This window comes from Symphodus melops (assembly GCF_947650265.1).
Source record: "Symphodus melops genome assembly, chromosome: 15".
In the NCBI taxonomy this organism is placed as follows: Eukaryota; Metazoa; Chordata; class Actinopteri; order Labriformes; family Labridae; genus Symphodus; species Symphodus melops.
Genome location: NC_136705.1, coordinates 15,416,940 through 15,443,914, shown reverse-complemented (window position 1 = coordinate 15,443,914; position 26,975 = coordinate 15,416,940). Strand labels below are relative to the sequence as shown.

At 39.9% G+C, this 26,975-nt stretch overlaps 1 protein-coding gene across 4 annotated transcripts in view; it reads right to left on the bottom strand.

The window, feature by feature from the left end:
- The window catches only part of LOC306835788 (equilibrative nucleoside transporter 1-like), a 29,452-nt gene extending 4,228 nt beyond the window's left edge, over positions 1 to 25,224 (bottom strand). The window contains exons 1-8 of one of the 4 annotated variants that reach the window (XM_079362525.1): positions 25,099 to 25,224; positions 4,908 to 4,997; positions 4,670 to 4,751; positions 3,826 to 4,010; positions 2,606 to 2,745; positions 1,243 to 1,377; positions 795 to 892; positions 615 to 696 (exon numbers count right to left, since the gene is read on the bottom strand). In XM_079362525.1, the coding sequence (XP_079218651.1) occupies positions 615 to 696; positions 795 to 892; positions 1,243 to 1,377; positions 2,606 to 2,745; positions 3,826 to 4,010; positions 4,670 to 4,751; positions 4,908 to 4,936 (751 nt within the window). In that variant the 5' untranslated portion in view covers positions 4,937 to 4,997; positions 25,099 to 25,224. Of the gene's footprint in view, positions 1 to 614; positions 697 to 794; positions 893 to 1,242; positions 1,378 to 2,605; positions 2,746 to 3,825; positions 4,011 to 4,669; positions 4,752 to 4,907; positions 4,998 to 5,603; positions 5,685 to 8,118; positions 8,465 to 14,700; positions 14,812 to 25,098 lie in introns of those variants that run through there. The other 3 variants (XM_079362524.1, XM_079362527.1, XM_079362526.1) reach the window with 3 other exon arrangements.
- Between the last annotated feature and the right edge of the window lie 1,751 nt (positions 25,225 to 26,975).

Here is a 26,975-nt window from a genome sequence, read left to right as displayed (position 1 = left end):
GCATCCGTAGTGAGCACAGCCAAAATGTGGAGCAAGTCCAGTTTGTTGTTATAAACCATGTTGAAGTCGTGTGGACTAACCAAACGAGCTAACATAAGGTCACATGACGTGCTCATGGTCGGGTAAGTAAAAAGTGCATAAAATCTCATCATGACGTGTTTTAATGAAACGTTAAGGAAGAAGACTATTTGAGTTTTGGCGTGAAAGGAATGAATACATCTGCTGGAGGAGAAAGTGTTTGTTTTCCTATCCCTGGTTTAAGTGCTGAACATCAAATTATCCTCTTTGAGATCGTACTGTCAGTCTCCTTAACCGCAGATACACAGAGAGCCAAAACTAAACTGCAGCAGAAAACAGTTCTGTAGAAAGTACTGCCTGCCATAAAACAGACATCTCTCTCCAAATATCCAGGAGCAAATATGTTTGTTGAAAAACATATATATATATTAAATGTGACTTTTTTGAACATTTCTAATATTGTTAACAATAAAAGAATTACAGTTTATTTTTGGGAGGAATTTCTTTGAGAACGATACGTTAAAATATTTTTCTAAGTTTAAAAGTTGAAATCAAAGTAAAGAGCATAATTATTATTACAAGTTTACTGTTTGTACCTTTCCTGAGCAAGTCCATCTTATTCTCCTCGTCAGCAGAGGGTCTGGATACATTGCTCTCCATGTAGTACTGGAAGAACTCCTGTTGAAATCAACAAATAATGCAACATTTTAAACTTAAATGCAGAAAGAAAAAAAAAAGGAGTCAGGAGTTTAGAAAATGCTAGAACAAGCTCTTACCATTCTGGGCAGAACGATGTAGGACATTATGGCCAACAGGATCACAACACAGGCTGTGATGAAGTAACCAAAAGCGCTGTCCTGCAGGGCGGATCCAGCTACAGACAAACAGAAAACCATCAGTGGGTATGGAGACGTCTATGAGTTTTCAATGAACGCAATCGTTTTTTTACTTGTGCGCCCAGCTTTCAGAGAAGTTCTTTTCCTTTAATAAAGCCTTTTCTTTAAATTTACATTCAAAATCCTGTGACTAGTATATTTCTCAATGAAATAAAGTCACTCGCTAAAAGGTTGAACTGTGTTCACTTGGACAAAGAATGGCTGGAAGATATGGGATGGGACAAAACATTCAATCTTAGCAGCATCAGTACGTCTTCGGGTGCTTTATCCATCACCTGCGTGTCCATGTCTCTAATTTTAGCAGCAGTGTACTCGTGGTAGAACATACAGGCAAGTGCGCAGATCATGGAGAAAGCAGCGAAGGTGCCGGCCAGCCCCTGTCCGCTCATGATGGGTGTGGTGTAGGAGGCAGGCAGAATCCCTGCTAGCCCGAACAGACTGCCCTGAAGAATCGCCCCGAACGCTGGGGAGGGAGAGAGAGAAAAAAAACACGGATGTTTGAGAATAACAACACTTTGAAGACTCACTGAGACACAGAAGAAGAAGAATAAAGGAGAAACAGAAAAAGACACAACTGAGAACATTCCACTAAATGACAGGGAGTTGACTTTGACTTTGCTGTTATGTAACAACTTTCTTTATCTTATTTTACACAACTTGGAGCCTGAAAGGCTTCTTTTTTTATCAAATCTTGCAACACTTGTATTAATTACAAGCACTTGTACATCCACTTTGAAACTTCATTAGCTGCAGGAATCTGTGAACATGTGTCCAATGAGAGGAATGTGTGACCCTGGAGATATGAAAGCATCAAAGTCACGACCCCCTCGTCTGTAAATCAAACACTCGTGAGCCCGTTCCACGGGAGGACCTGAGGGTCAGGGCTGGCCCGACTGTGATAAAAAGGGAGGTGAGCTTTTCCCTGCTGCTGAGTGTGTCACTGTAAATAAACCCTCACTGTGGGATTACACACTTAGAGAGAGAGAGAGAGAGAGAGAGAGAGAGAGAGAGAGAGAGAGAGAGAGAGAGAGAGAGAGAGAGAGAGAGAACTGTTCAAACACAGTGGATGCAAAAGAGGATCAAAGAGGCAAACACATGGATGTAATCATTTGCATGAGTTCTAAGTGGAAACGAGATAAAGACCATCCTTCAACGAATGCAGTCAAATAAAGGGCGGGACATTAAGTTTTGTGGATTGTGTTACATTACACACAGATTTATATCATATTCAGTATAACATCTTTGATAGCACTTGATCTACTGTCTGCCTGTCTTAAGAGTTTGAGGAAACAACAGAGACAAAATAAGGTTGTTTTTTTTCATCCTTTGTTATCAGAGAAACACCTATCCTGACCTTCTAACCCAAATAAGGACTTCAGACACTATACTGCAACTTTCATAGAAAAAATAAAAACACATGCAACGACAAGAATGCATGAGTCTGATGAAGCGAGCGTTTGAAAGTTTACTTGTACTATTCCAAACTCTTCAACTAAAGTATGCGTTTGTATTTGTGTTTGACGCAACTAGCAGCCACAGTGAGCTCCTGAGTCATCTTAGAGTCCTGCTGACCTGACAGATTCACGACTTCTCTAAGCTAAGAGCCTAACTCGTCAAAAACAACCTCACTCTTTCCTCTGCGGACTTTTAATCAAAGTCTTATCATCAGAAGTGCATTTCCTCAAACTCACAATTGATGCAGACAATTTTGATCATGGTGAGGGTAAAGAAGGTCAGCGGGGCCACGTCGACCTTGACGAGCACAGCCGTCAACAGGAAAACAACCAGGATGACCGTCAGGCTGCCGGAGATCCTCAGCTTCTGAGGAATCCTGAGTCACACAAAGTGAAAGAACATTTAAATAACACCACCAACTCAAGCCACCTGTGGACAGGACACTTCATGAATACATTCAAAACATGAATCACAGATTAAATGAATAGTAGGTCATGAAATAACTCTTGTGTTAAAGTATGCAAAACACTTTGTTTTCAAATGTCGAAGGAAAATTATTCTATATTCTTTATATAAATGAGAAGTGTTAAAAAAATAAAAAAAGAGGAAGTGAACAACAGGTTTCTTTGGTAATCTGACAGTCTGCAGTCTGTAGTGTTGTGATTCATTGGTGAGCAGAAATAAAAAACATTTTCTGACGTGATGATAAAAGAGTCAAGTAGAGATCTTTTCGACACAAAGTTGAAGAAATAGAGTGGGTTGATTTTAAAAAAGGGCGGACGCCACCAGGCACACTTGCTGGGAGACTGATAAAGTGAAAAGGCCTTTTTTTAAAAAAAAAAAAAATCTGTCTGTTCCTCCTCTCTTAAGGTCAATAGTTTAGCTCCTGGTTTTCACCTGGAGTCTACCTCACTGCCACCATGAGCACCCAACATCCTTCTTTTCTTCTGTTCAAGAATACATTTTTCACTTACAGAGGAAGAAAGGGAAGTGTAACAAAAAAGGCTCTGCAGACGTAAAGGGAGTGTATACGGGATATGAGCGGGAGTAAAGGAACAAAGTTGAAGGGATGGAGGGAGAATTAAGAAGTCGATGTGGAGGGAGTTGAGAACATAAATAGCATTCCTGGGTGTGTTTGTGCATGGGAAGAGTAAGCCGTGGTCGAGGTCCACCACAGGGACCTCTCAAATGCCGCTCTAATTAAAGCAAACATCCTGGAGACATCATACAAGGCATACATTCACATTCTGGATCATGTTACCTGAGCGGCATGGGCTGAGGAGAGGAGTGAGGAGAGGAGGCAGAAAGTGATAGTGCACACCTCAATAAGATAAACCTCGGATAGTAAGCATCTGTCATGAAACTAGACAGAATGAGTGTGTGTGTGTGTGTGTGTGTGTGTGTGTGTGTGTGTGTGTGTGTGTGTACGGCTGTGTGAGAGCAGCACGGTTGATACCTCTGGTGAATAAAGGAGTTGAGGCAGGTGAAAATGAGCAGAGGCACCATGGCGCAGAGTGTCATGACGTTGTTGAACTTGGCCTCCAGCACATTGCGCGTGTCACCGATCACCAAACTCCCATTTGACGTCTGATTGGAGGAAAGGTCTGTGGAAGGCGAGTCTTTCAGCCGACTGGTGAAGTACTACAGAACAAGACGAAGGAAGAAAAGCACATGTGGCATAGAGGTTAGGAGCTTTCAGCAAAACAACACACCGGTAATAATTAATAACTATGAGAAAATATGAACTAATATTGTACGGTGCACATATTCCCAAAAGTGTCACTAAAAGAGCCTTTCATTTCATTTTCTTGTTCACTTCAATGAAACATGGGAAGAGTTAAGCGCTTAAATGAAGCACCAATTAAAGTCATGACTAAGATATGGAACATACAAGCTGAAGTTGCAGTTCTTAAATGTGAAAAAAACAAATGGGCAATTCAAGCTCAGACAGACGTTCGCCCTCAGGGTGGATCCAGGATATTAACAGTGAAATTCCCTGGTTTAAGAAGTTAACCCTTCAGGAGGTCAGAAAGAATGGCTCGGGATTAGAGGGGCTTTCGCACAGCTGGATAATCCACCTGGATGGAGTCAGGTCTGCCACCCTAAGTGAAAGCAGGCGCTTTTAAAAGAAGAGGTAAACAAACAATCCGGGATTTCTTTTAGTTGGCGACCTTCCTCTAGGAGGAGCCAGACCTTTTCATCGACTAACCACAAGGCCACCGACAGGGCCTTGAAGATTAACTGCATTTAACTGCAATAATCCTCACATTCAGGTGTCCTAAAATGTTACTCGGCCCTACCATTGTTGCTGTCATGAAGAAATTCCAGGGTAAGAGAGTTCCCAAGCCCAGGATGAAGAAAATAATCCACACGGCATTGTATCTGGGAAAGAGACAAGAGGAAGTTGACGTAAGAGCACACGAGTGAAGCGTTCAACCAAACATCAACAAACAATGTCCGACATTATTTATTTGACAGCTGCTTTCTAACTCTCATGCTGCACGTTCGGAAAACTAAAATAGAGAGGGATTCTCTTACTTGTCCCGAGGTGCGTGGATGGCCGTCATGTTTCTGGATGGTGAGTCAGGACACGTGCTCAGTCAGGGTTTAATCAGGGAGGCACCGGGTCTGAAATGCACAGATAACAAATTTACATGTTAACAAACTGTAAACATTTCGAGTGACTGGATGTACACAGGTCTTTATCAGCTGCAGACATGTGACACAAGTCCTGCTTTCACGTATAAATACAGCAAAGAGCGTTTAACGCGGGTCAACACAGCCGTTACATTCGATGTATAATGTGATCTCAAAGTTTAAAAAAGCCGTCTTACACGTAATGATTTTGAGCAGCGTGGCAGGAACAGATAACATCAAGCTTTAAGAGATAAGAGCAGCGAGTAGCTCCACGTTTCTAATGTCTGAGTTTAGAGCACGTCTCAATCGTCAGAGAGAGAGAGAGAGAGAGGGGGGAAGAACGGCCAGCTGCACCAAGGATGAGGGGTAAAACACTCAAACATGCTGCAGAATGGAAGAAGAAACCTCCTTCACTTCAACTTCTGACCTTTCTAAACGACAAAAGGAACTCACAAGACATCTACCAATTTGGTAAGTGACACACAAATCATCGAGATGAGCGTCACATTTCTCTGAAATATGTTAAAAAGGGAAATTCTGAGGGAGAGCATGACCATATTCTGACCCCATAAAACCCAATTTCATTTCATTACTCACAGCAGACTTCAATCAGGAACAGCGGACTCCTCTTACTTTCCTGGTCAGATGCCCAACTAACAAAAAAGCCGTGCTCCACTTTATACCATACAGAGGTTTAGTAGGTTGACACCCTGCTGTCTGCTGCCCATTGGACCTGCCCCTCTTGAATGTCCATCCCTCCCTCTTCCTTTAACCTCAAACTCCCTTTTGTCCTCTGGCCTTCGTGCAGATGTTTAAATCTAACATTCGACGCATGTGTGATGCCCCTTTGACACGGCGGACGGCAGCTCCAGGACCTCTATTGTTTCAGGTGAACAGTGCCACAGTGATCTCTCTGAGGACAGGACGATCTTTGAAAGTCTGAAGCGCTCAGAAAAAGACGACGAATTAAAACAGCTAAGATGAGAACACGAAGGATTGGATTTAATCAACGGCGCATCTTTCCTGTTCCGCACGGTTTTCTTCATTTCGCCCTCCATTTCCCCCCCCCCCCCAAGTTATTTCATCCTCCGTTTCTCTCCGGCGCCTCCATCCATAATTGTTTCATGACAACATGATCAGCTCCCCCTGAGCCTGGATTGTGAGACTCATTACCTCTTTCCTTTTCACTTCTCTTACGCCACTCGCGCTCCCTCCGCCTTCTATCTTAGCGTCCTTTTCCTGCATCTGTGAGTGTATCTGGTGGGAGTGTGTGTGGATTAGGTTTCCATCCCGATCACTCAATCAAGTTAAGTTGGTTTATATCAACAGGGATGGGACTAAATATCAATGGGACATCGTACATCGTTTCCTGACTTGTAGGATACAATCATCAAGTGTCTGTTGCCAAATGTTGATATTTGAAAAGAAGAAAAAAAAGATGGTTTAATTTAACTTTTAAACAGAACTTTATGTTGATTTTAAAAAGGAGTTTCTCTCAGTCAGCCCTGTTAGTCTAGAGAGGACATTGGCATTGTTTTATAGCGCTGTTAAATAAGGACAGTCCTACATTTAAAAGAGCGAGAGCCTTGTTGTTTTACAGTTTGTATTTATTAAATTAACGTGTAAAAGTAACTACTGTGCTGTTAAGACATGCTCAGAAAGAAATAATCCATCATTGATCATAAAGGTATTCAACTAATGGTTGAGGAAAATGACTGATATTGCCAAACCTGGTAATCACAGAATTACTGTGTGGTGATATTATCGTTATGGTGAATCGCATCATGAGTGACCCTGTGATTCACATCGCAGGTGAGCACTATAAGCCCGAGTCCCCAGAAACAGAGTTTGTTAACTTGATTTATTGATTTATGAACACTGCAATGCCTCATTCTTTGACAGTCATCATCTTTGACCAATGATTTTCGGTCGAAGCGGTTTTTCTCTATAAAGCTGGTTGCTTGTTTCTCTTGTGAGATCTGGCAACCCTGGTATTGAAACTAGAGAGAAAATTCACCATGTATTATTCATGAATGACTTTTCCTGGACAGTTTTGAAAGGGCACACAGACACAGCTCATTTCACATTTTACACTTACATGATGTGATTGTTTCTCTTTAAAAGTTGCTGTTTGTCTGTGTTGGTATTACAGACACTACGAGTCAGTAAAAAAACACATTTGTTCAGTTATGTCCCAGATTCCTGCGAAGTATTTCTCTTTCAAGTAAACGTGTCATCAAAACGAGCCAGCTGGCCCGAGTTTCCTGGTGTTGAAATGGTGCCACCGCACAAACACACACATATACACATATATACACACACACACACAGGCACTTTGTAGTCTGTAGAGTGGTACAAAACTCCAGTTTGGCATCAGTCTGACACTTTAAGTAGCAGGCCTCTCAGCCACATCCAACTCGACCAATAGGCAAAGATTTACCAGGAGTGTCTACGATTTATTGTTTCCTCTTGTGTCAGTGGTAAAAGATGGAGTTCAATTCTGGCCACACAGGTGCACTTCAGTTCATTTGTCCCCGAGGGGCCACTCAAAGGCACACAGAGCAGTAAATGAACGACAGTGCAGCTATACTAAAATTAGACCGAGAAAATAAAATTGGTTATAAATTATCTCCAACTGTTAAATTAATTTCAAACTTAAACAACAAACAAACTCGGCTCTCATTTTAAATATTAACACACTTACTTAAGATTGCTTCCCTTGTTCCATTTCTTAACTAAAATAATATCTAGGATGTCTAGATGTGCTTCTTCATTAGGCTAACACTTTGGTTTGGGGTTTCAGAGCGTCTGGGATTGCATGGACCATCTTAATATTAAATTATTCAGACAAGTCTCAAAAGCTGGCAGGTGAAAAGACATCGCTGGTGCCGCCATGTGTCATGAAAGTAACACATGTCCATCTGTAGCTTTATCCCAGCCAACAATAGGAGATAACTAACATGAACTGAGTACACTTGGAAATAGTCTGTACAAATCAAACTGGCTGAAAATAAACGTTTCATTCATGTTTTTTATTAAAGATACATTTGAACCAGGGCTCGAGCTTAATAGAAAAGGACAGGAGTACATTTTTCCCGTCTCACCAGCATACCTCTCGAACAGGGTTGCCTTTATTCTCCTGACTAAGCCACAGGCTGGTTTGATGCTGGTCATATGATGAGGTGAAGGAAGAACAAGGTCATTTCCTGGTGCTTATAGGGAAAACACTCAAACCAAAGTCAAAATATCTCCTCTGGCCTGGATTAGTCTCAACGCAGTTTAAGAATTAACGATAGTGAATAACATGGGAGGTACTTCTTTTTGTAATTGTCTCACATTTAAAAACTTTGCAACATGCCGGGATGGGTTATGCTATGACTCATCTCCTAAACTCAAATACACAACGTTAAGATTTGAACAAAAATACAGTGTTAACTATACCCATAGTCAGCTCAACTCTGGTGTTCAAGATACAAAGACCTGCTGGTTTCCTTTTATAGCAATCTAATTAAGAGCTAATTTCACAAATAGGAAACAACCTGATCACATTTAACCTCTAATTTGTAACAGGAAAAGAATTAAGAATACTTAGGACTAGAAAGGGATGCATGATTGGCATCATATTGATATCAGTCAATAAAAGCTAAATCATTGATATACGGCCAATATGGTGAGGCAGAATTATGTACACGACAAGCTGCAATATGTTGGCTGTATGGAAGTATTTTGAAGTGTCGTCGAATGTCAGAAGAAAAAAAAAAAAACCTACCAGCAGCCTCTATTTCATCAGCAGCGACTACCGAAAAGTAAAGAAAATCATCAAAGTCATTGCTGTTGATAGCCAGCCTTCAGGCGTGGTAGAACACTCAGGCGGATGATACGCTCGCTTTTTTCCTAACCAGCGTTACTTTACAGACGTAGCCTTTCCTGCCAAGCTTCGTCTTTGATCACATCGAGTAAACTCATTTCCAATGCTATGCATATTTGCTTCATCTCTATGGACTGAGTGTTTGTCCTGTTAGCATGTTGACACCTACCAGGGGCTCGGTACAAGATTTACATTTGAACTCAAGCATCGCTGGTCCAATCCAGTGCTGGACTAGAAGTAGCTGCACGTACATTTGTATCCACCAAAGCCTATCAGATATGAATATGGATTTCACACTATTTAAAAAGCATGTTCCAATCTCTCAACGTTTCACTTATGATTAATATGCAGTACACACATGTGCCTCATAACCTGACAAGCTTCCTATTACATGCCGCTCCTAGAATGACCAACACATGAATATAAAACCCAGCTTGCTCAACAGCCTGAGACAGCCAAGAATACATTTCAGTTACGTCGCAGTAGACTGACTTTTATAACCTCGATACCCATTTCACACTGCATTTCCTTCTGCTCCTGTTCCAAGGACAATGTTATTGACTCAGTCCTCTGGCGGTCTTAAGAGCACAGATCCAAAAGTGACCTCCATTAACAGAGTGGGCAAAAGGAGGAACATGTGAATTAATGTTATCTAATGTTCAAAAGAAAAAGTTGTTTTTTTTATTGAACACAACAGTGATAGCAGAACCAAACATGTGTTGAAAAGTTAAAAGAATAATAAGCAGGAGGATAAAAATGTTAAATCATATGCAAGAAGACCTGGAGTCCATTCATGAGGCTTTGCACTTTTATTTCTTAAGACTCATCATTGTGCACACAGCAGGGGTGTAAACTTTAAATCAAACAGCAAAGATCTCTTTTAAACAAAACGCAGCATAATGATACGGATGTAACAATCCATCAATCCTGATCGGTCCCATTGGTTGAACAAAGATACAAATCCATGGAAAGTCAAAACAAAGGTCATCTTTAAGATACAACTTTACATTTTTTCTTTTGAATAAGGTTTGTGTACCGTAAATTCCGGACTATAAGCCGCTACTTTTTTCTCACACTTCGAGCACTGCGGCTTCTACTCCGGTGCGGCTAATGCATGGATTTTTTATGGGGGACAATGAGCTTCTGCCGCAAAAACATTTGACTTCGTCACGTCGGATCTTAATATCAGTCATTTTGCGCTTCATGCACGCACCCTCATCATGGAAAACACACAGAGAAATGCATATGATGTAGCTTTCAAGTTAAAGGCGATCGACCTGGCTGTCAAAGAAGCTAACAGAGCTGCTGCACGTTAAGATGACACTGACAGCGACAACAGAGACTGAGGAAGTGAGTAATGAAGTCATTCAGAGGCAGTGAATGGATGGAATTTTTCTTGTGAAATATATTACGGTCATCTTTTTCATCAGCCGTGTTACAGACACCGTCGGCTAGGCTTCGTATTGTAACGGTTCATGTTGTAAAGTCAGTAGTTGATAATGTGTTCATAATTCCGATTATGTGGAGAGTCAGTGAATGCACCAGCGAGAACGTGTTGAGTGGCTGTATGAGAGAACGCTGGGGGAGAGAGTTGGATTGTTACGGCAAGTTATGGTTTTGTTCTCCGCTGTAAACGGCGTGGTCACGGCCGACAGTGATCGGGTTATTAAAAGTTATTATTTGAACGCTCTCGTCGTCCTTTAACGTCCGTACGGACGCTACAGTATTTGCGGATGTTACCGGTAGCCTACGTCTGTGTAAATAGCTCTTGTTATAGCGTGGACACCTGCGGCTTATAATCAAGTGCGGCTTATATATGTACAAATACATTTATTTACTTATTTTTAGCCGGTGCGGCTTATATCCAGGTGCGCTCAATAGTACGGAATTTACGGTATTTAGTTCAGACAATATAGCACAGAATTGTTTCCCTTCTCTAACTACCAAATCTACACCGTGCACCTTTAATAAACTAGACTTCACCACTGACTGTCAATAAGGAAGTTGTACAGAAGTAGCTTGTTTAAAATTCTAAGCTTGATTTTGTAAAACAGATCCAATCTAATGTCAGAATCAGCTCTGATATTACGTACTACAGTATATGTCGGAATGACGGTGCCAATCCACGTCATCAATAAAGAAATGTCGTTGAGAACTTTAAACAAACTCAACTTGCACAGTCAAGTGTCCACAAGTCCTCTCCATCGAGACCTTCTAGTGCGATGGAACAGCTCCATCTAGGTGATAAAAGTACAATCGTTGCACTTCAGTTTAAAATATTGAAGTTGAAAAACCTGTCAGTTGTCCAGGCTACCTTTCTGTATGTGAAGCTAGCATAACGTTAAAACACATTGCTATACAGCCTTGTAAAGAAATACACAATTCCACCCACCGTGAAAAGAGAAAAGGGGGGGAAACTGTAATGAGAGATCTTTTAAAGGTCATAGTTCCTGAGGCTTTCCAAATAATCCACAGAGGTCAGCCCAGCTACAAAACCAACTGACCTTGAAAATCAAAACAGTAAAAGCAAAGAATAGTTCAGATTAATGATGCACATCTGTGGCTCTCCTATACACTCTTCTGTGGCGTTTTGGAGGCTGCCAGCCAAGCTGTAGTAAACTTTATGTCACGAATAGAAAACCTAGAAAATCAGGTTAAATGACACAACAGAAAACGAGCTCAATGTTTTGAAACAGAGAAATTAGAAACCTGAAAAGGTTTTATAACATCCTGCTCACAGCTGCTCTGAACAATAAATGTTATAAAGGTTAAGGTTGAGGATAACAGAAGTCAATGTTTAGCTGATTAGTTAAACATTGTATTGGACAGCCGAATAAAGTTGATCTAAAAAAATTGGTTGGCTGCATCTCTAAAGTGGAGGAATGCCTTTCTGTAGAGGTGATCAATGTTGTTGTGTTGCTGTGCAGCACAACATTTAAACATGACAGTAAGATGAGAAAGCTAGTCTTAAGATGTAAATCTCACCAGAAGCAGTAAAGTCTGGTAACCATAGCAACAAATACTGCTGACTAAATGTTCAACAACTTCCCCGTGGCACGTGCACATGATGTGGTTAGGTCGGAGGCCTGGTACACAGTCATACAGAAGTCCATCCCTCCAAGCTTGGGGCTCGTCATGTCCACACAGGCCTTTCATGTCACCCACTCATTTGTTCAAGCGGCCAAATTTTAAACGCCTTTGACAGTTAAAATGAATTAAAGTCAACAGATAAAACAATGCCTCACTCTGAATCGACGCGTATTCGTGCAAACACAAGGAGCCTGAAAGGCAGCCAAAAAGACGTTCACTTCATCAGCTCCACTACAGAGATGAGATTTGGGTGTTCAGGATAAAACAAAGCAGACACAGCAGGCCCGAGTAACATTGTGTGGCGCCTACGAGCTGACTGACAACCTGTCATAGAAAGCTAATCAAGTCAAACAAACCTCTTACAACGCAAACTCTTTATTCCAATCACTCTGCTGTAGTCTGAAGGATTGTTCGTCAACAAAACATGTCGCTGCATTTAAAGTACGTGGACAGTTTTAATCTCCTTATTTAAATATTATTACATCAAATGAATGAAGCGATTTATTTAATCGGAGAAAATTTGTAAGTGATGGCGTGCAAACATCCAAAATCCTTCTTTTATTGTCCACTTGGGAAGGACAATAAAAGCAGGGAGGAATAGTTAAATTTTTTTGAGGAGGCGGGAACAACTTGATGATGACATAAGAGTGCAGCTTTATTTAAAAAGAAAAAATGAACATTAACTCAATTCCCACAGTCATAAATAAACTGGATTAGACAACATCTACAATTTGCAGTTTTCACTTTCAGTAGTTACAAAGCGCAAAAAAGTTTTGCGCATTATATAAATTCTGTGGAAACAACTTCCATCCTGACACAGGTCTGCACGAGCAGCAGACTGTCCTGCTTTGTAAGACTGGGACGTAATCAAAATAATACAATATAAGTGAGGGAAACAACTGCACAGTGACAGGAAGGAGGCTTTTGTGAGACACTAATGAGGCGGCATGAAAGCACATCCTCGGGGGAAAAAAAACAAAACAAAAAAACATCAGCGCATGCATTAAAATCTCCAAACCCATTGTCCTCATACCCTCCCCTTAACGCCACAGCACATTTCCCGCCACTCAGAGCGGGAACAAAGCCCATCTCCAGCGGCTTGTCCTTTTGTTGGTTCAAGTGGTCTGAAAATACTGATGATGAACTGGTAATAGCACCTCCACTTCTATCAATGACTGGGCCAGTCAGCATTGATGGTTTTAAATGAGTAGGACAAGTGGGGTCATGATCCTAGCCTTATCTTATCTTCACATAAGCAGCCCCCCAACCAGCGAAAATGATAAATGCTTACTCTGCCATACAGAACCGCAATTTACAAGTTATCTCCGACCCCGCAAAGCCGGCAACAAATGGAGAAACTTAACTCTCACTTCTATAAAACAGATGTTCATGTGGAGTGGGTCCACAATGCTGTCCCATCAGCTGTTGGCTGAAAGACAAAGCCAGCCATTCTGGTGCGCTCTTCACCATGTTTAAGGTCAGCAGAGTCTCAAATAGCACGGGCCCACATGACAGGGAGCCAAGCCAGGAAACAGTCAATCACAGCCACAGAGATACCCTTGTCATTTAAAGGAGTTATAATAATCCTGAAGTGAATTTAAAGCAAATAATGCAAATCCATGCCCTTAAATCATTCATTGTAACGCAATCTGCACGGCAAAATGGCACATTTACAGGATTAAAAGCATACAACTAGATATTAAAAGTACCCTAGTTATTATTTATCACCACACCCGCATATAAAGTCACTTCACAAATAGTGACCTATATACAAAGATTCAACGTGCAATCACTTCCCTGGTATGCGGGTGCACAAGCTCGTAACACCACACATCCGTTTAGTCACTCACACTCACACGCAAAACTCTGAGTAGACTCATGTCATACCTCTGTCTCTGCACTCAGGTCCTGTGATGGGACCTTCCCTCGTGCTCGTGCTAACGAATTGATTAAAGCAGCCTGTCACGCACGTGCTCCCCCGCATGCTGCTGCCACATGATTTATTAACAGTGTTGGTTTAAACGAGAAGATACGTTAACCTTTTATTACATTAATCATTATTAATGTGAAGAATCGACCATTACAGACTTTTAATTCGGGTTTTGAACATTTTGATATCACGTGTTCCCGCTTACGGTCAGTTGTAAGTAGATAGCTGTCAGTCAGCCTGACATCGTGTAAGACAATAATAATAACATGTTCGAAAACAATAGATGTAATAGTATCTGTCAGTAACTCTCCTCATGTTACAGCGATGCTCACATTATGTTCTTCTTTAGTTAGCACACTGCAGCACAGCGAACAGACAGACATCTACTTTAGCATTCATCGCTATACTTCATTAACTTTAGAGCAGGCTGAACAGACCAGGCGAAAAGTTGGCGCTAAATTTAATTGAACCATGCCGCAGTCAACAAAGGAGCCATGCTGGCGTCCGGCATCAAAACACCGGCACTCTTGCCTACATGTGCCTACGTTTCCCCCCCGTCAACGTTCAACCATTCACCACATCGAATCGACCCACGGAATCGACGAAATGAACAAAAAAATGTCATCGAAAGCAGCCTGTATTATTTCAACAGAAACGCGTGATGTTATTTTCCCAGCAAATTCGCCTTCAGCAGTCAGTTTTGATAAGATCTCTGTTAGATGGCATATTCAGATATAAAACATTACTGAGTGACAGATACAATTAGTTCACACTTTTCTTTCATAAAGCACGTTTGTAAATCTTACCTTCTCAGTAGTCTGGTTGTGTGTGTGTTTGTGTGTGTGCGCCCCCAGAGCTGCTCGAACCCGTGTTACCTTCTGGAGCTCCTCGTAAAAACTAAGACTCTGCTGCAGAGGGAAGAAGGAGGCTACTTCATCGAACAGAAGTCCAAATAGCACACGTTGATGTAATTAGTAAACGGGGGAAAAAATATCCAAAAGGAATAATAATGATATTTTTAACAACAGTTAATTAAATTGTAGTGAATGATCGAGTAAACTTTACAATCATCTGTAATGTTAAAGAAGGAAGATCATTCAATAAGTAAAATGTCCAAGCCAGACACAACTAGGAGCAACCTTGAAGTAGATGTATCTAAGTAAACTCCACACAAAAAGCTATTTTATGATTTTTTTTTTTTTTTTTTTTGAGCGATTAAACTGCTCTCAACTCATAATTTGGAAATTTACGACAGTCCTTTGGACGTCAACACCTCCATCGCTAGAGGGGGCGGGGGGAACATTTCATAGCATTTTGTATTTTCATGTGGGATAACGATGTCATCTGTTACCAATGACTGTTGTGTTGTGCAGTTTTTCCAAGTCGTGTTTCGGGACCACATTTGGTGCAAATAATCTCAGAGGCAGATTCCCCTAAAATAAGCTTGCTATGTCAAAGCTGTTGCAAGCTTTCAGAAATTAGAAATCCATTATCAGCGATTGGCAACGTGAAAAGAATAAATTGATATGTACAAACTATGTTTCAAAACGTATATGTTGCATATATTTCAAATTTTACTCCATACAAACCACTAAATGGTGTTATTATAAGTTATATATATATATTTATATATATATGTGTGTGTGTGTGTACACATGTATGTTTATATATGTATGTATATATGTGTGTGTGTGTGTGTGTGTGTATATATATACACACAAACACACACACACACATATATATATACACACACACCTATGGCATAAATCTAATTTTATATCATAATATAGAAATGATTGACAATTTAACAAATCAAATCTGATCCACCATTTGCAAGAGTATCTAAGGTCCATTTATGGTTAGTTAATGAAGGCCACCCAAAACAATAACAACTCTCTCTTATTTAATAGACATTTACTAACTGCTCAACCCAGTGGCAGAAAATATGCTGAGCTGTAGCTCTGAGTTGAAATTCACAAAAGAAAGATAACTCACTGATAGACCAGTGAAAGATAAGAGGTCCAAAACACTACAAAACCTTTTTTAGTATCTGCAATCAATTAGGTCAAATAACGTGGTAGAAACACAGGCTGCTGGTGTTCTGTTTCGTCATGCTCTCCTCACATTGAAGCCCACCAAAAAGTTGCATCGTAGAGTGTAAACTATAGCAGGAAGAGATCGGTCTTTAAACAACACTGCATAATTGAATCTCATTATTCACACAGGTTTTTTTTTTTTACAAATGCAATAATTTATGTGCTATAGCTGAAGGTCAATTCTGAATGTTTACCGGTCTGACGAATTTAGTCAAGGACAAAACAAGAACAGTAAAACATGTGGAATACTGAGAGTGCCTGAGGGAGCGTCTAGTTACATGAATGTAGTAAAATCTGAAAGCAAGACTTGTACTCCACACGAAGTAATTAGACATTCAGAATGTTTGTCCTTCAACTGGAATGTATACTAATTATACCATTGTATGTTTAATTTATGCAGCATAAAGTCCTGGAGTAAATGTGTCTTTGAAAACAAACACATTACAATCCTCTTTTCCATTGCCTTAAGGGCCCAGCTTGTTTTCTTAAGCGTCTGTGAGAAGTGACACCAACGTATGAGTTCGTCATAACACTCTGGCCCGTCTGGATCGCCCTGCAGAGGCGTTGTTTTGGTGCTGCGTTTTACTCTGGAAGAACTGTTTGCTCATATAATCGTAGTAGGTAAACAGTCTTCCACACCCTGTCTCACCCCATCTAAAAAAAGCTTGCTGTGGTTATGGACAGAAACCGCCTGTAAAGAAAAGCTATAGTCTGACTGCTTCCTCGCTGACACAAACCCGCCGAGGAGGAGCTGCAGAGGACTGAGAGGTTACTGTTTTCTTCTCTCTGCTGCCATGAAGACACAAAGCAGCATTTAATTTCCTTATGTGACAACACAAATATCTCTATTTCCTGAATCTGAATATAAATATGTCTTTACTCCATGTTCCTCTGAGCCTCAGGCTGGTTTTTAGAGCGTTCCAAAGTAAAAGTTAGTAAGCATGCTTTCATTTCAGCTGACAGGGATTTTCCATGGAGAGAAATGAAGAAGAGACAAGTATAAAAAAAAAAATAATAAAAAAAAAAAAAAAAAAAAAGTGTTTTACATATCTGTCTGAGAATTCATGTGGAAGAAATCGGAGCTAAAACTTTAGAGATGACTGCATGCAAGTTAAAAAAAAGTGGATTGTCAACAGTGAAAAAGTGTCAATAGGTGTCAGATAAAGCGCATAACAGCATGCTGTAGAAAGAGCCTTTATTAGGACTTTTACCACAAAGATTCTCTGTGAATTATTAATTTAACTACTTTAATAACAAAGGATAGTTCTTTTTAACACCTATTACAGAAAAAAGATAGCAGAAAAAATATGAGAGATGGCACTTAATTCGAAGGGGTCACCAAAATTTGGAAAAAAAACTAAGGTTCTTCACAGCAGCTTCAATGTCATTTATAAACAAAATCTAAGCTGAATGTCATGGTCATTGTTATTTGATAAAACTGCTTTTAATAAACAGACTCAAGTAGACCCAAGTCTTTTTTGTAAGACGTTATTTTTATCTGTCTGAGTCCAGTTATCCATCTTCTTGCCTATCCATCTTATTCAGATAAACATACTTTATATTTACATATGCGAGGAGTAGGGCTGGGTGATTAATACACTTTCATTGCACTTACAAGAGTCATGTAAGCAAAACAATCGCATCGTAATTCACCCTTACAAGAACCTCTTACTTTCCCACAGTAGCCTGTAACACATTGTCAACCTGGACATTCAATGGCCCCCTTTTGATGCACGATTGTAGACATTTCTATTGTCAGAGAAAAATCTTATGTCATAAACTTGTCCACTTCCTCTTGACCCCTCTGAGGCCATTTTTAGAACACAAGTTTATGCGCAAATAAACACCATACATGTCTAAATCAAGCGATCCTGTGAAGTCTATGGCAAAAGGAGCAAGATCTGCGAGAGGAGGAGGGCATGACACGAATAGGCTGGAAGTGACTTTCTGACCACATACTGAGATTTAAGAGGACAGCGGAATTCCAGTGGATGGCCTCTGTCATCTCCTGAATGGCTCAGGAGTGGGACAGAATGAAGTAAATCCCATCTGGGATTAGAACTTTCATGTTGTGGCTTGATTTTGTAGGATTAAGGTTTTGGACAGGAGTGACCAAGACAGGCAAACAAAGAAAAAGGTCTGTTATAGGGTCAAACCCCTTCTGGTCTTTACCTTAAGAGCCCCTCCAAATTCCTATCACAGTTTGAGTGGGTCATACATTTTGAAATGCTTTTAAGGCTGGATCATGCAGACATTTGCTGTATTCCTCTCAATCCTGTGGTGCATTTAAGGACAAGAAATAACTGTGAAACTTTGCATCAGTTCCAAAATACTGCACTTACGATGGGTTGTTGTTCACATTCCTTACTATAGCCATGGTTAACACCAAAAACACCTCTAAATCATTAGACGTTCATTGACTGAGATATCCCTGGTCAACCCTTCTAGTTTTTTGCACTCATTTACCAATACTATAGTAGGTATGTGCTAAATGTTAACAAAGGCTTAGATTCTATTTTCAAAATGAAGCCAAGATAAGCAGCCAATAATTTGTTGCTGAAATGTTTATCCACCATGACAATCAGAAACATTCCTCTGGTTTTATGTTCTTGGTTGCTCAACAACTTACTCAAGTTCATTAGAGCAAAGGACGGTCGATGCAGGATACCGCCAACACCCGTGATGTGTTCTGCATTGTGAGCTCCACGTGTCAAATAAAGCCAAACTGTTTGAGTGCACATGAATCTGTGAGGGTTTGAATGCAATCAGATTCATATTTTCTTGGTGTACATATCAACACCTGTTAAAACAATTGAGGAAGTACTTCTGGTTGTGTATATAGTCAGCGCCTGACAATGCAAATGGATTTGCTTTTCATTGATTTCATGTCTTTGTCGCGGAATAGAAAATGTTTTCATCAGCCCTTATCCTGGCCCATCCTTCTCTTATCACAGCCAGTCAGCCTTCCTGTTCTCTACTCCTAAAAAAGGAAAATAATCAAACAGAGTCAACTGAGTGCAAGGTCTTATTTTTTTTGTTTAATATTTTGGAGTGCTTCCAAAACAATGATTACTATGGTGTGGTTATGTCCATCCCACATCCTGTTTGCCCATTTAAAATCCATTACTCAGTTACTCAATTGTTCTCTGAGTATTGCTGCGTGAGACGGCTCCAGGTTTATTTTCCAAACTTGCTCCTCCTTGCTTGACTGACTCTTTGGACCCTGGATGCAATCTGTAGAAGCCATCAGATCCCCTAAAACATAAAAGGCCAGTGTAATTGGTAGGGCTTCTTTATAGTCGCTCAAGGGATTCCCTTTGATTTCATTATTTAAACTGGCTTTGACGAGTGCATTGTTGGGAATGGCAGGTTGGTTTTGTTTTTGATTCTTTTGAATTTTTCCAAGGGAAGATAAGTATACTGATATCTTTATTGACTTTTAGGAGCTAAAGCTTTCCGTCCCCTGTTAAATTTAGCAATGGTACCCCCTTGAGATTCAATGACATTGTTTCTGTAGTGTTGAAGTGAAAGGGGTTGCAGCATGGCTGTCGTTTTAGGGGCTGCTCACTATTTGACTTTTAAGACAGCAGGATGAGTTTTTCCTTTTATCAGGATATACTATTTCCCACATGTAGACAAGATCAGCAAAGCATTTAGAGACTCGGCTTTATCCAGGAGAAACCTCAAAATTGACACAAACTGAAGGTTCCTCGGGTCACCAAAAAAAAAAAAAAAAAAAGGTCACCACATTTAAGAGCATCTCTGGGTTAGGGTACATTGTTTCATATATCCTAATTATATGATTGTCAGAAAAAGAGAGCAAAATGAAGCTAATCAGAGTCATCTTATAAAAGCAGATATGAATGGGATACTTACTTACTTATACAAGTACACAAAGTACTTTAGGATTCTGTGTCATTCTTTCTGCCAATGTTCATTTTAGAAAGTCAGTGCCATGCACTGATTAATTTATACTGCTCCTTGTAATTAAAATGTTTAAAGCAATCTTAGATGTTTAAGGTTGGTTTCACACAAGAGGTCTGATCAGCAACACAAGTGAACATCTATTATTATTATGTGTTACTGCATGGCTTCATAAGAGGACACATAATGAATGACAGCTGAAATCTATGTTTGTTCAAGGAAATCTGACACTAGGTATATTTAAACAGTACAGCGTCAGCCTAACAATAGCCAACAGGATGTCTCTTGAATCGGCATCTTTATGTAGAGTGATTCAGTAAATCAGCTGATAGTGGCTGTTTTGTTTATTCATCCTTTAAGTTTATTAGTTTAAATTACAAAGCAGAGTTGAGATTTTGACCACTGGTGGCGCTGTTGAGTACTGTAGCATAACTTTGAATGACTTCAACCATCATCATCTTTTTTGGTGCCCAATAACTGTGGACTTGATTCTAAATTAGATGTAACTTATTTGTTTTGTGTGATATTGTCAGGGAAAAAAGCAAAGGATGTACCATAAACAGATGTGTGGCAGCTTCTCTACAGCTCCCCGTCAACACTGCAAGTTTTCACCAATAGCTATTGTCAACACACCTTCACCTCCACAACACCGAGTCCTAACACAACACAAGGAGTTTTATTTTGACTAGTAGCTCTGTCCAAATGTGATGAAGCTGAATGGCATCAGAGAAACCAGGAACATTCTCAGAGAAACTCTGAGCAAGGAAGGGACAGAAACTTTCATCTTATTGAGGAGGTGTGGTTGACCCCATTGCTAGGTATGAAACATCTTTCCAGAAGCTGTGATTGGATAATCCCAAACAACTGATAAAAAAAATTAAACCACAGAATCTAGTCAGACATCCTGTAGTAATGAACACCAGGATATTAGCACGTGTGACCATTTATGAGATGTACTTTAAAAGTATAGCCTACAAAATGTTTGAAATCACATGCTCACTCGTGCAGCAGCATTTTCCCACGCTAATAGTTAAAGCAGCGTGTAAAGAGCCTGGATGCACCTATATGGAGGTTACGACAAGAAGAGATACTCAACATGCTTTTCATTTAATTTGAAGCGCCTTTCAGGTCACTCAAGGACACTGTACATTACATGAAAATACACATGAATAAAGTGAACTAAAAGAAATAGAAAAATAAATCAATCAATCAAACAGGTAACAAAACAGAAGTGGCAAAGTTGAGGGCAGATTATGCAAAGTTGAGGGCAGATTATTATTAGTGTTTGCGTTTCTCCATTTTCTTGTCAGCTTTCATCTTTACAAGGATCTAATCTTAATTTTTAGGGGAAAATTGTCACGATTCTAACAACTTTATTATTTTTGATTTATTTTTCTTTTCTTTTTTTTGTTTATCTGTTTTGTTTTCTGCTTCACTTCTAAGCACACATTTAACATGGTGGACTGTCATGTGCTGGCTCAATTTCGCTAACTCAGTTTAGCAGAAGTTGTGGTCATCTTGAGAAAAACTAATAGTCTCGCCAGGTTGGGCAATGTTGCCACAATCAACAAAACCACAGACCTCAAGAAGGTGTGCAAATGTCTACTTGTGTAGATGATTTCTTCCCTGGAATACAGAGTGAAAACCTGCAGGATTTGTGAAGGGTGCTGCAATATTTATCCACTGGCTTCAATAAGTCTGACTTTTGCCAACTTCCATTCTCCAATCATTTGCATGCACATTTACTCTCCTTGGATTCTGGATGAATATGACTTCCTTTGATTTTAGCGTATCTGCTTTTTCATTCCTGCCTGCTCGTTTACAAAGACAAGCTATCTTTTATCCCTTACTAATATGTTTAAGTTGTTCTATTTTGTCCAAGTCTGAGGTTTTACCCACAGAGTGAGTTGTAGAACTGAAGGGCAGATGTCTTGGCAGAAATAATATGCTGAGCTGTCAACATTTCAACAACACAACAAACCTGTCAGCAACTGCAAAATTAATATTTCCCCTAACAATAATATGTCATGTGGCACTGCAAATAGTAAAGGTGAAGGTTGGTGATACATGATCATATCTCTATTAAAGTTTGCCCTTTTTATGACTATGATCTTCCCTTGGCCTTAGTAAGTTTACTTTGTAGAAATAAAGACATTTTCCTTCATTGGTCTAAGCTGAAATTTGCAATAAATGTCGACAAGATTAAGAGATCTCTTCATTATCCCCTCAAGTGTAGAACTGTTTACTCTACATATGAGATTTGAGGCTCTTCATATGAACACTTTGGTATATGGTCACCCTGACTTAGAGAGACTAAGTGTTTTGAGGTGTTTAAAAGCTTTTTAATCTAATCTATTTATTTAACTTTGGGGAGCACAAATGGCTGAAAATGACTTTGTTCAAATGTAAATGGACAATTTAAATGTCAAACATATGTTTGACATTATTCCAAGGCGTTTCCCTAAACCAGCATGAGGAATTTATGTAATCTCATTCCCTGATAAGAAAAAACAAAGTTCTTCTAACTTCTCAGTATTCATGCAGAAACATTGTGGGTACATTCTTTCTTTGTGAAATAAAGCATTGTAGTATGCCTGATTAATACAGAAATGGGTTGATAAGAATCTGATTGACCCTAATTTTCCTCCTTTAAACAAAACAAGCTTGTGTGTGTGTGTGTGTGTGTGTGTGTGTGTGTGTGTGTGTGTGTGTGTGTGTGTGTGTTCGTAATGTATAAGATATTTAGTTGAAGATATAAAAACAATCCTGAGCTTATTTATTCTCGGAGAGTTAATGAGACCACATTCCAGTGTGTTTAAACTACAGTGACCTGAAAGACCTATTTTCTGAGCAAATATGCTCAAATATTTTACCTGAGGGATTTTTAAGTTCACCTTCTGCCATCTTTATTCAACCTTCTCCTTCCTTCATCTCTTGGCCTTGATCAATTTATGTGAGACGACATGATGCTTCAAATCTTTATCTGACAGATGACAAAATGCTAATAACAAAATGCTTACATCTTCATAATGACCATGCCAATGCTAACATGCTAACATTTAGCAAGTCAATCCCTACCATTGTCATGGTTTGAGTCATTTTCATGATTGCATCATTCAAGTGTGTGTGAGTGTGTGTGTGTGTGTGTGTGTGTGTGTGTGTGTGTGTGTGTGTGTGTGTGTATATATATATATATATATAGTTTTGGTAAATACCTACTCTCATGTTTATTCCCCTCAAACACCTGTTTTCTATTGCTTGTTCCACATTTGCCTTCTTAGTGAAGCATGTTGACATGCCAACATTGACTATTTACAGATAATAAAGTTAAGCTGGGGCTGTTTGGAATTGAATTTTAAGAAACAAAGAATTCACCATATTGAAATTGGGGCCATTTACTTTGGCTTGACATACAATGTTGTAACCAGTTTTTCCCTGTTTCTTGATAGATGAGTGACTGAAAAGACAATAAAGAGTGAAAATCATCATAAGCCGGAGTAAGACAACAGCTAATGTTTGCACACAACCATTCCCAGATTTTTTTTAATATTTATTTCCATATAGCTTTGAGTCTTGGGACTCTTTTGGTCTGACAGTCAAATAGTGTAAAGGTTTGCTATTGACTTAGTTAATAATTTAATTTATAATTTATAGTCAATGATTCATTACATTATTTAAAAAACGATCAACAGTAGATCAGTCTATACTCTGCTCTTTAATACTCTCTAGGCCTTGCTTTGCCCTCAGTAATCTCCCTGACTCATCATGACCTTGTGTGCTAGAGGGCATGTGGTTGTAAACACAATGACGCTTTTGATGATCTTGGTCACCTGGTTTTGCGTCACATTACACCACTGCATATTTGTGTGGTGTTACCCATGTGTAGATTTCTAACTATAGATGTTGAGTCTTCTAAGGACACAGTCCTAACCTGTTAACAGATCCGGTGATTGAGAGATCTGCATAAAGATACACTTCAACTGGGTACATGTTAAGGCAGCACTGAATTATAAGACCAGCAGGAGAAACGCTGTCTTGCTTCAAAGTGCTTTACAAGGAAAGAACTGAAATCCATGGTTATTTACAATATCCATTGTATATGTTATGCTAAAGTTTGTCCATAGAAGAGAGTAACAGATATCTCTGCCTCTGCTGATCTACATATAAAACGTGAGACATTTGGGAAGGATTTGTTTAAACAACTGTTATAGTCAAAAGTAAATGATAATAATGAAGTAACATTTAGTAGATCTGCTGCTGCCTTATTTAAATGATATCTTAAATCAATAAACCGATGAGGAGAGGTGTCATTTATTTAATGTATGACCAACCACATGATTATCAGCTTTTATTTGAGAACTTTCATCAGTTTGTTAGGCCAGTGCTGAGTATTTTAAGTCTCCTCTTTACATGTAAGGCACGGCACACTGTTGTTGAGAGAAACGCTTGTCAATGAGAATAGCAGCTTTCTCAAAGCCTTTGGTTATTAAACAAATAATCAAGCTGCATCTGAAATGATTCAAACCAACAACATTGTGTTGCAGAGCAGGAAGAAATGGACGTCACTCTATGTGAAAACGAAGTATACCAAATTTTTAAATGATACAGTAGTGGTTTTAAGCTCTGTGGGGTTTATCCTTGGAGCTCTTTCATGCTGCCCCCTGTTGTGAGTGTGTGAGGAGGAACTATATTCTCACACTGTCTCCTGTTGTGATACCTAAACTCAGACTGTTTACAAGTGTCAACCTCTGGCATAAAGCAACTGAGACCAAAGAGAGTTCAGCTTTCAACTTCCTCTGCAGCTATCTCAACATGCATGCTGCAGAGCTTAATATAGACTATAAAACATGTAGTGTCTGATATCACATATCAAGGACAGCTGAGCAGATCACCTGGCGCACGTTCAGCACTGCCTTGTCACGTCCAAGCAGCGCACTGCGATTTTTTCAACATTTTACCTGGTCACCGTTTCTCCTGAAGCTTTACAGAATCGAGAGCAAACCAAAACACCTGCATTTAGCCTTCCGAGTTGCCAAGCAGATAATGGCAACGTGTACCTCGCGTTGCCGTCCCATACACCCCTCCCGCCCCCTCACAGGCTGGAGGTATTTTGGGAAGGCTGTGTCAGCATGTCTGTGTATACCGTCCTGTACTTTGTGTCTCGCAAGAGGATCGCAGACTTACCCACACACAACCGGCCTGCGATGCCCTCACAGGAGCAGGACGTCGGTTCGTAGGCGACACCGTTCATGTATTCATTCGTGTCTCGTCTCACACAGCAGCAAAACTCAACTCAACGCTGCAGCGCATTTATGCAGCTGGCACCCAGAGACAGGCTGCAGGGGGGGAGGCAGGAGGGTGGGGGTCTGTGACTGGTCCAGATTCAGACAAATAGCAGTCAGTGCAGCATTTGATCTGGATTTTCTTTTTTTCTTTTTTCTTTTTTTTTAAACAAATAAATCAGTAGTTTTTAATCCTTTACAAGCATCAGAATATGAAGTCTGGTTCTAGGTCATGTCCTACAAATGCCTTTATTCATAACTACTCACAGGCTCTGTAGCACCACTTCTACCAGTTAATCAGATACATTTGCAATATATCTAAGGAGCAAGATATGTAACAAGACAGAACGTATAGCCGCTGTAGCTATAGGTTCCTAAAGAGTGCATGCACCATGATCTCAAATAGCTGTGAATAAGATAAGATGCTCCTGTAATTATTACAGCAGTTACAGCAGCAAAGAACAAGGATTGCCAGCAAACGAAACACAGTGCACAATTAAATAGAATAAGAAATGTAAAAAACTTAGATCAGCTGGGAGCTGCAGTTTTATCAATATTTAGTCCAAATATGTCATTGTAAGAACACTATCATGCACACAGTGCACAAAGTGGAACATGTTATTGCACAAGATAGTTTGATAACATCGGCTAGTATTATTATTGGACAAGGTAGGAGTGAATTGTCTGGTGTGTTTTGTGATCTACGGGGATTGGTTAAACAGTCTGACTGCAGCAGGAAGGAAGGACCTGGTATCTCTTCTTCAGAGACTGTGGTCTGCAAAAAGACTATCGCCGAAAGAGCTGCCCAGTGCTGATACATACCATGCAGGGGTTGGGAAACGTTCTTCATCAGGGATGATAGCTTTACCATCATACTCCTGTTTCCCACCACCTCCACAGTGTCCAGAGAGCAGCTGCAGGACAGAGCTGGCCTTCTTCACCAGTTTGTGTAGTCTGTTCCTGTCTGCAGCCGTGATGCTGCTTCTCCAGCAGAACACTCCGTACAGGATAGCTGATGCCACCACAGATTTGTAAAAGGTCCCTGCACTCCGATGGACCTTTTTTTGTCTTCTGTTTTCAAAACTCTATTTATCTCCGTGGGGCAATTAGGAGCAGCGAACTGCATACACCCTGACAGAGCAGAGGAGCAATTCAGGGTTAAGTGTCTTGCCCATGGACATATCGGCAGGAGCTCGGGATCGAACCCTCGACCTTCCGGTTGAGAGACAATGCCTCTACCCACTGAGCCCCCTGAGTCTCCTTAGCATGTGAAGTCTGCTCTGGCCTTTCTGACAGAGTCAAAGGCTAATTGCTTGTTTTGCTGTCTTGACAAGAAACATGCAATTGTGACAACATAATTGGCAACAGAAATAAGAAGTTAAGAAATACCATTTTTAAGAAAAATGGTATTTCTTAACTTCTTATTGGTATTGGTGAATGGTATTTCTTTTCTTATTTCTGTTGCCAATTATGTTGTCACAATTGCCCATCATGCCATGTTTCTCTTCATGCTTTGTTGGATTTAATGCCTGGTTTATTATATCAGCTTTTTACTTTTTTTTTTCTTTGCCTATAATGGAGGCACCCAAAGGATAGACAGAAAGATAAGAGTATCTAGCATCTTAACTTGTGACTGTTTGACAACCTGCCAGAAAAAGCTATTATACAAGGAAGAGAATGTGAGATTGCTTCAAAATCTTTAAGTTAAGAAGATGTTTAAATATTGTACTAGGAAACAAAGAGTGAGGCAGCATGTGATCCAATCATCAGATCTGTGAT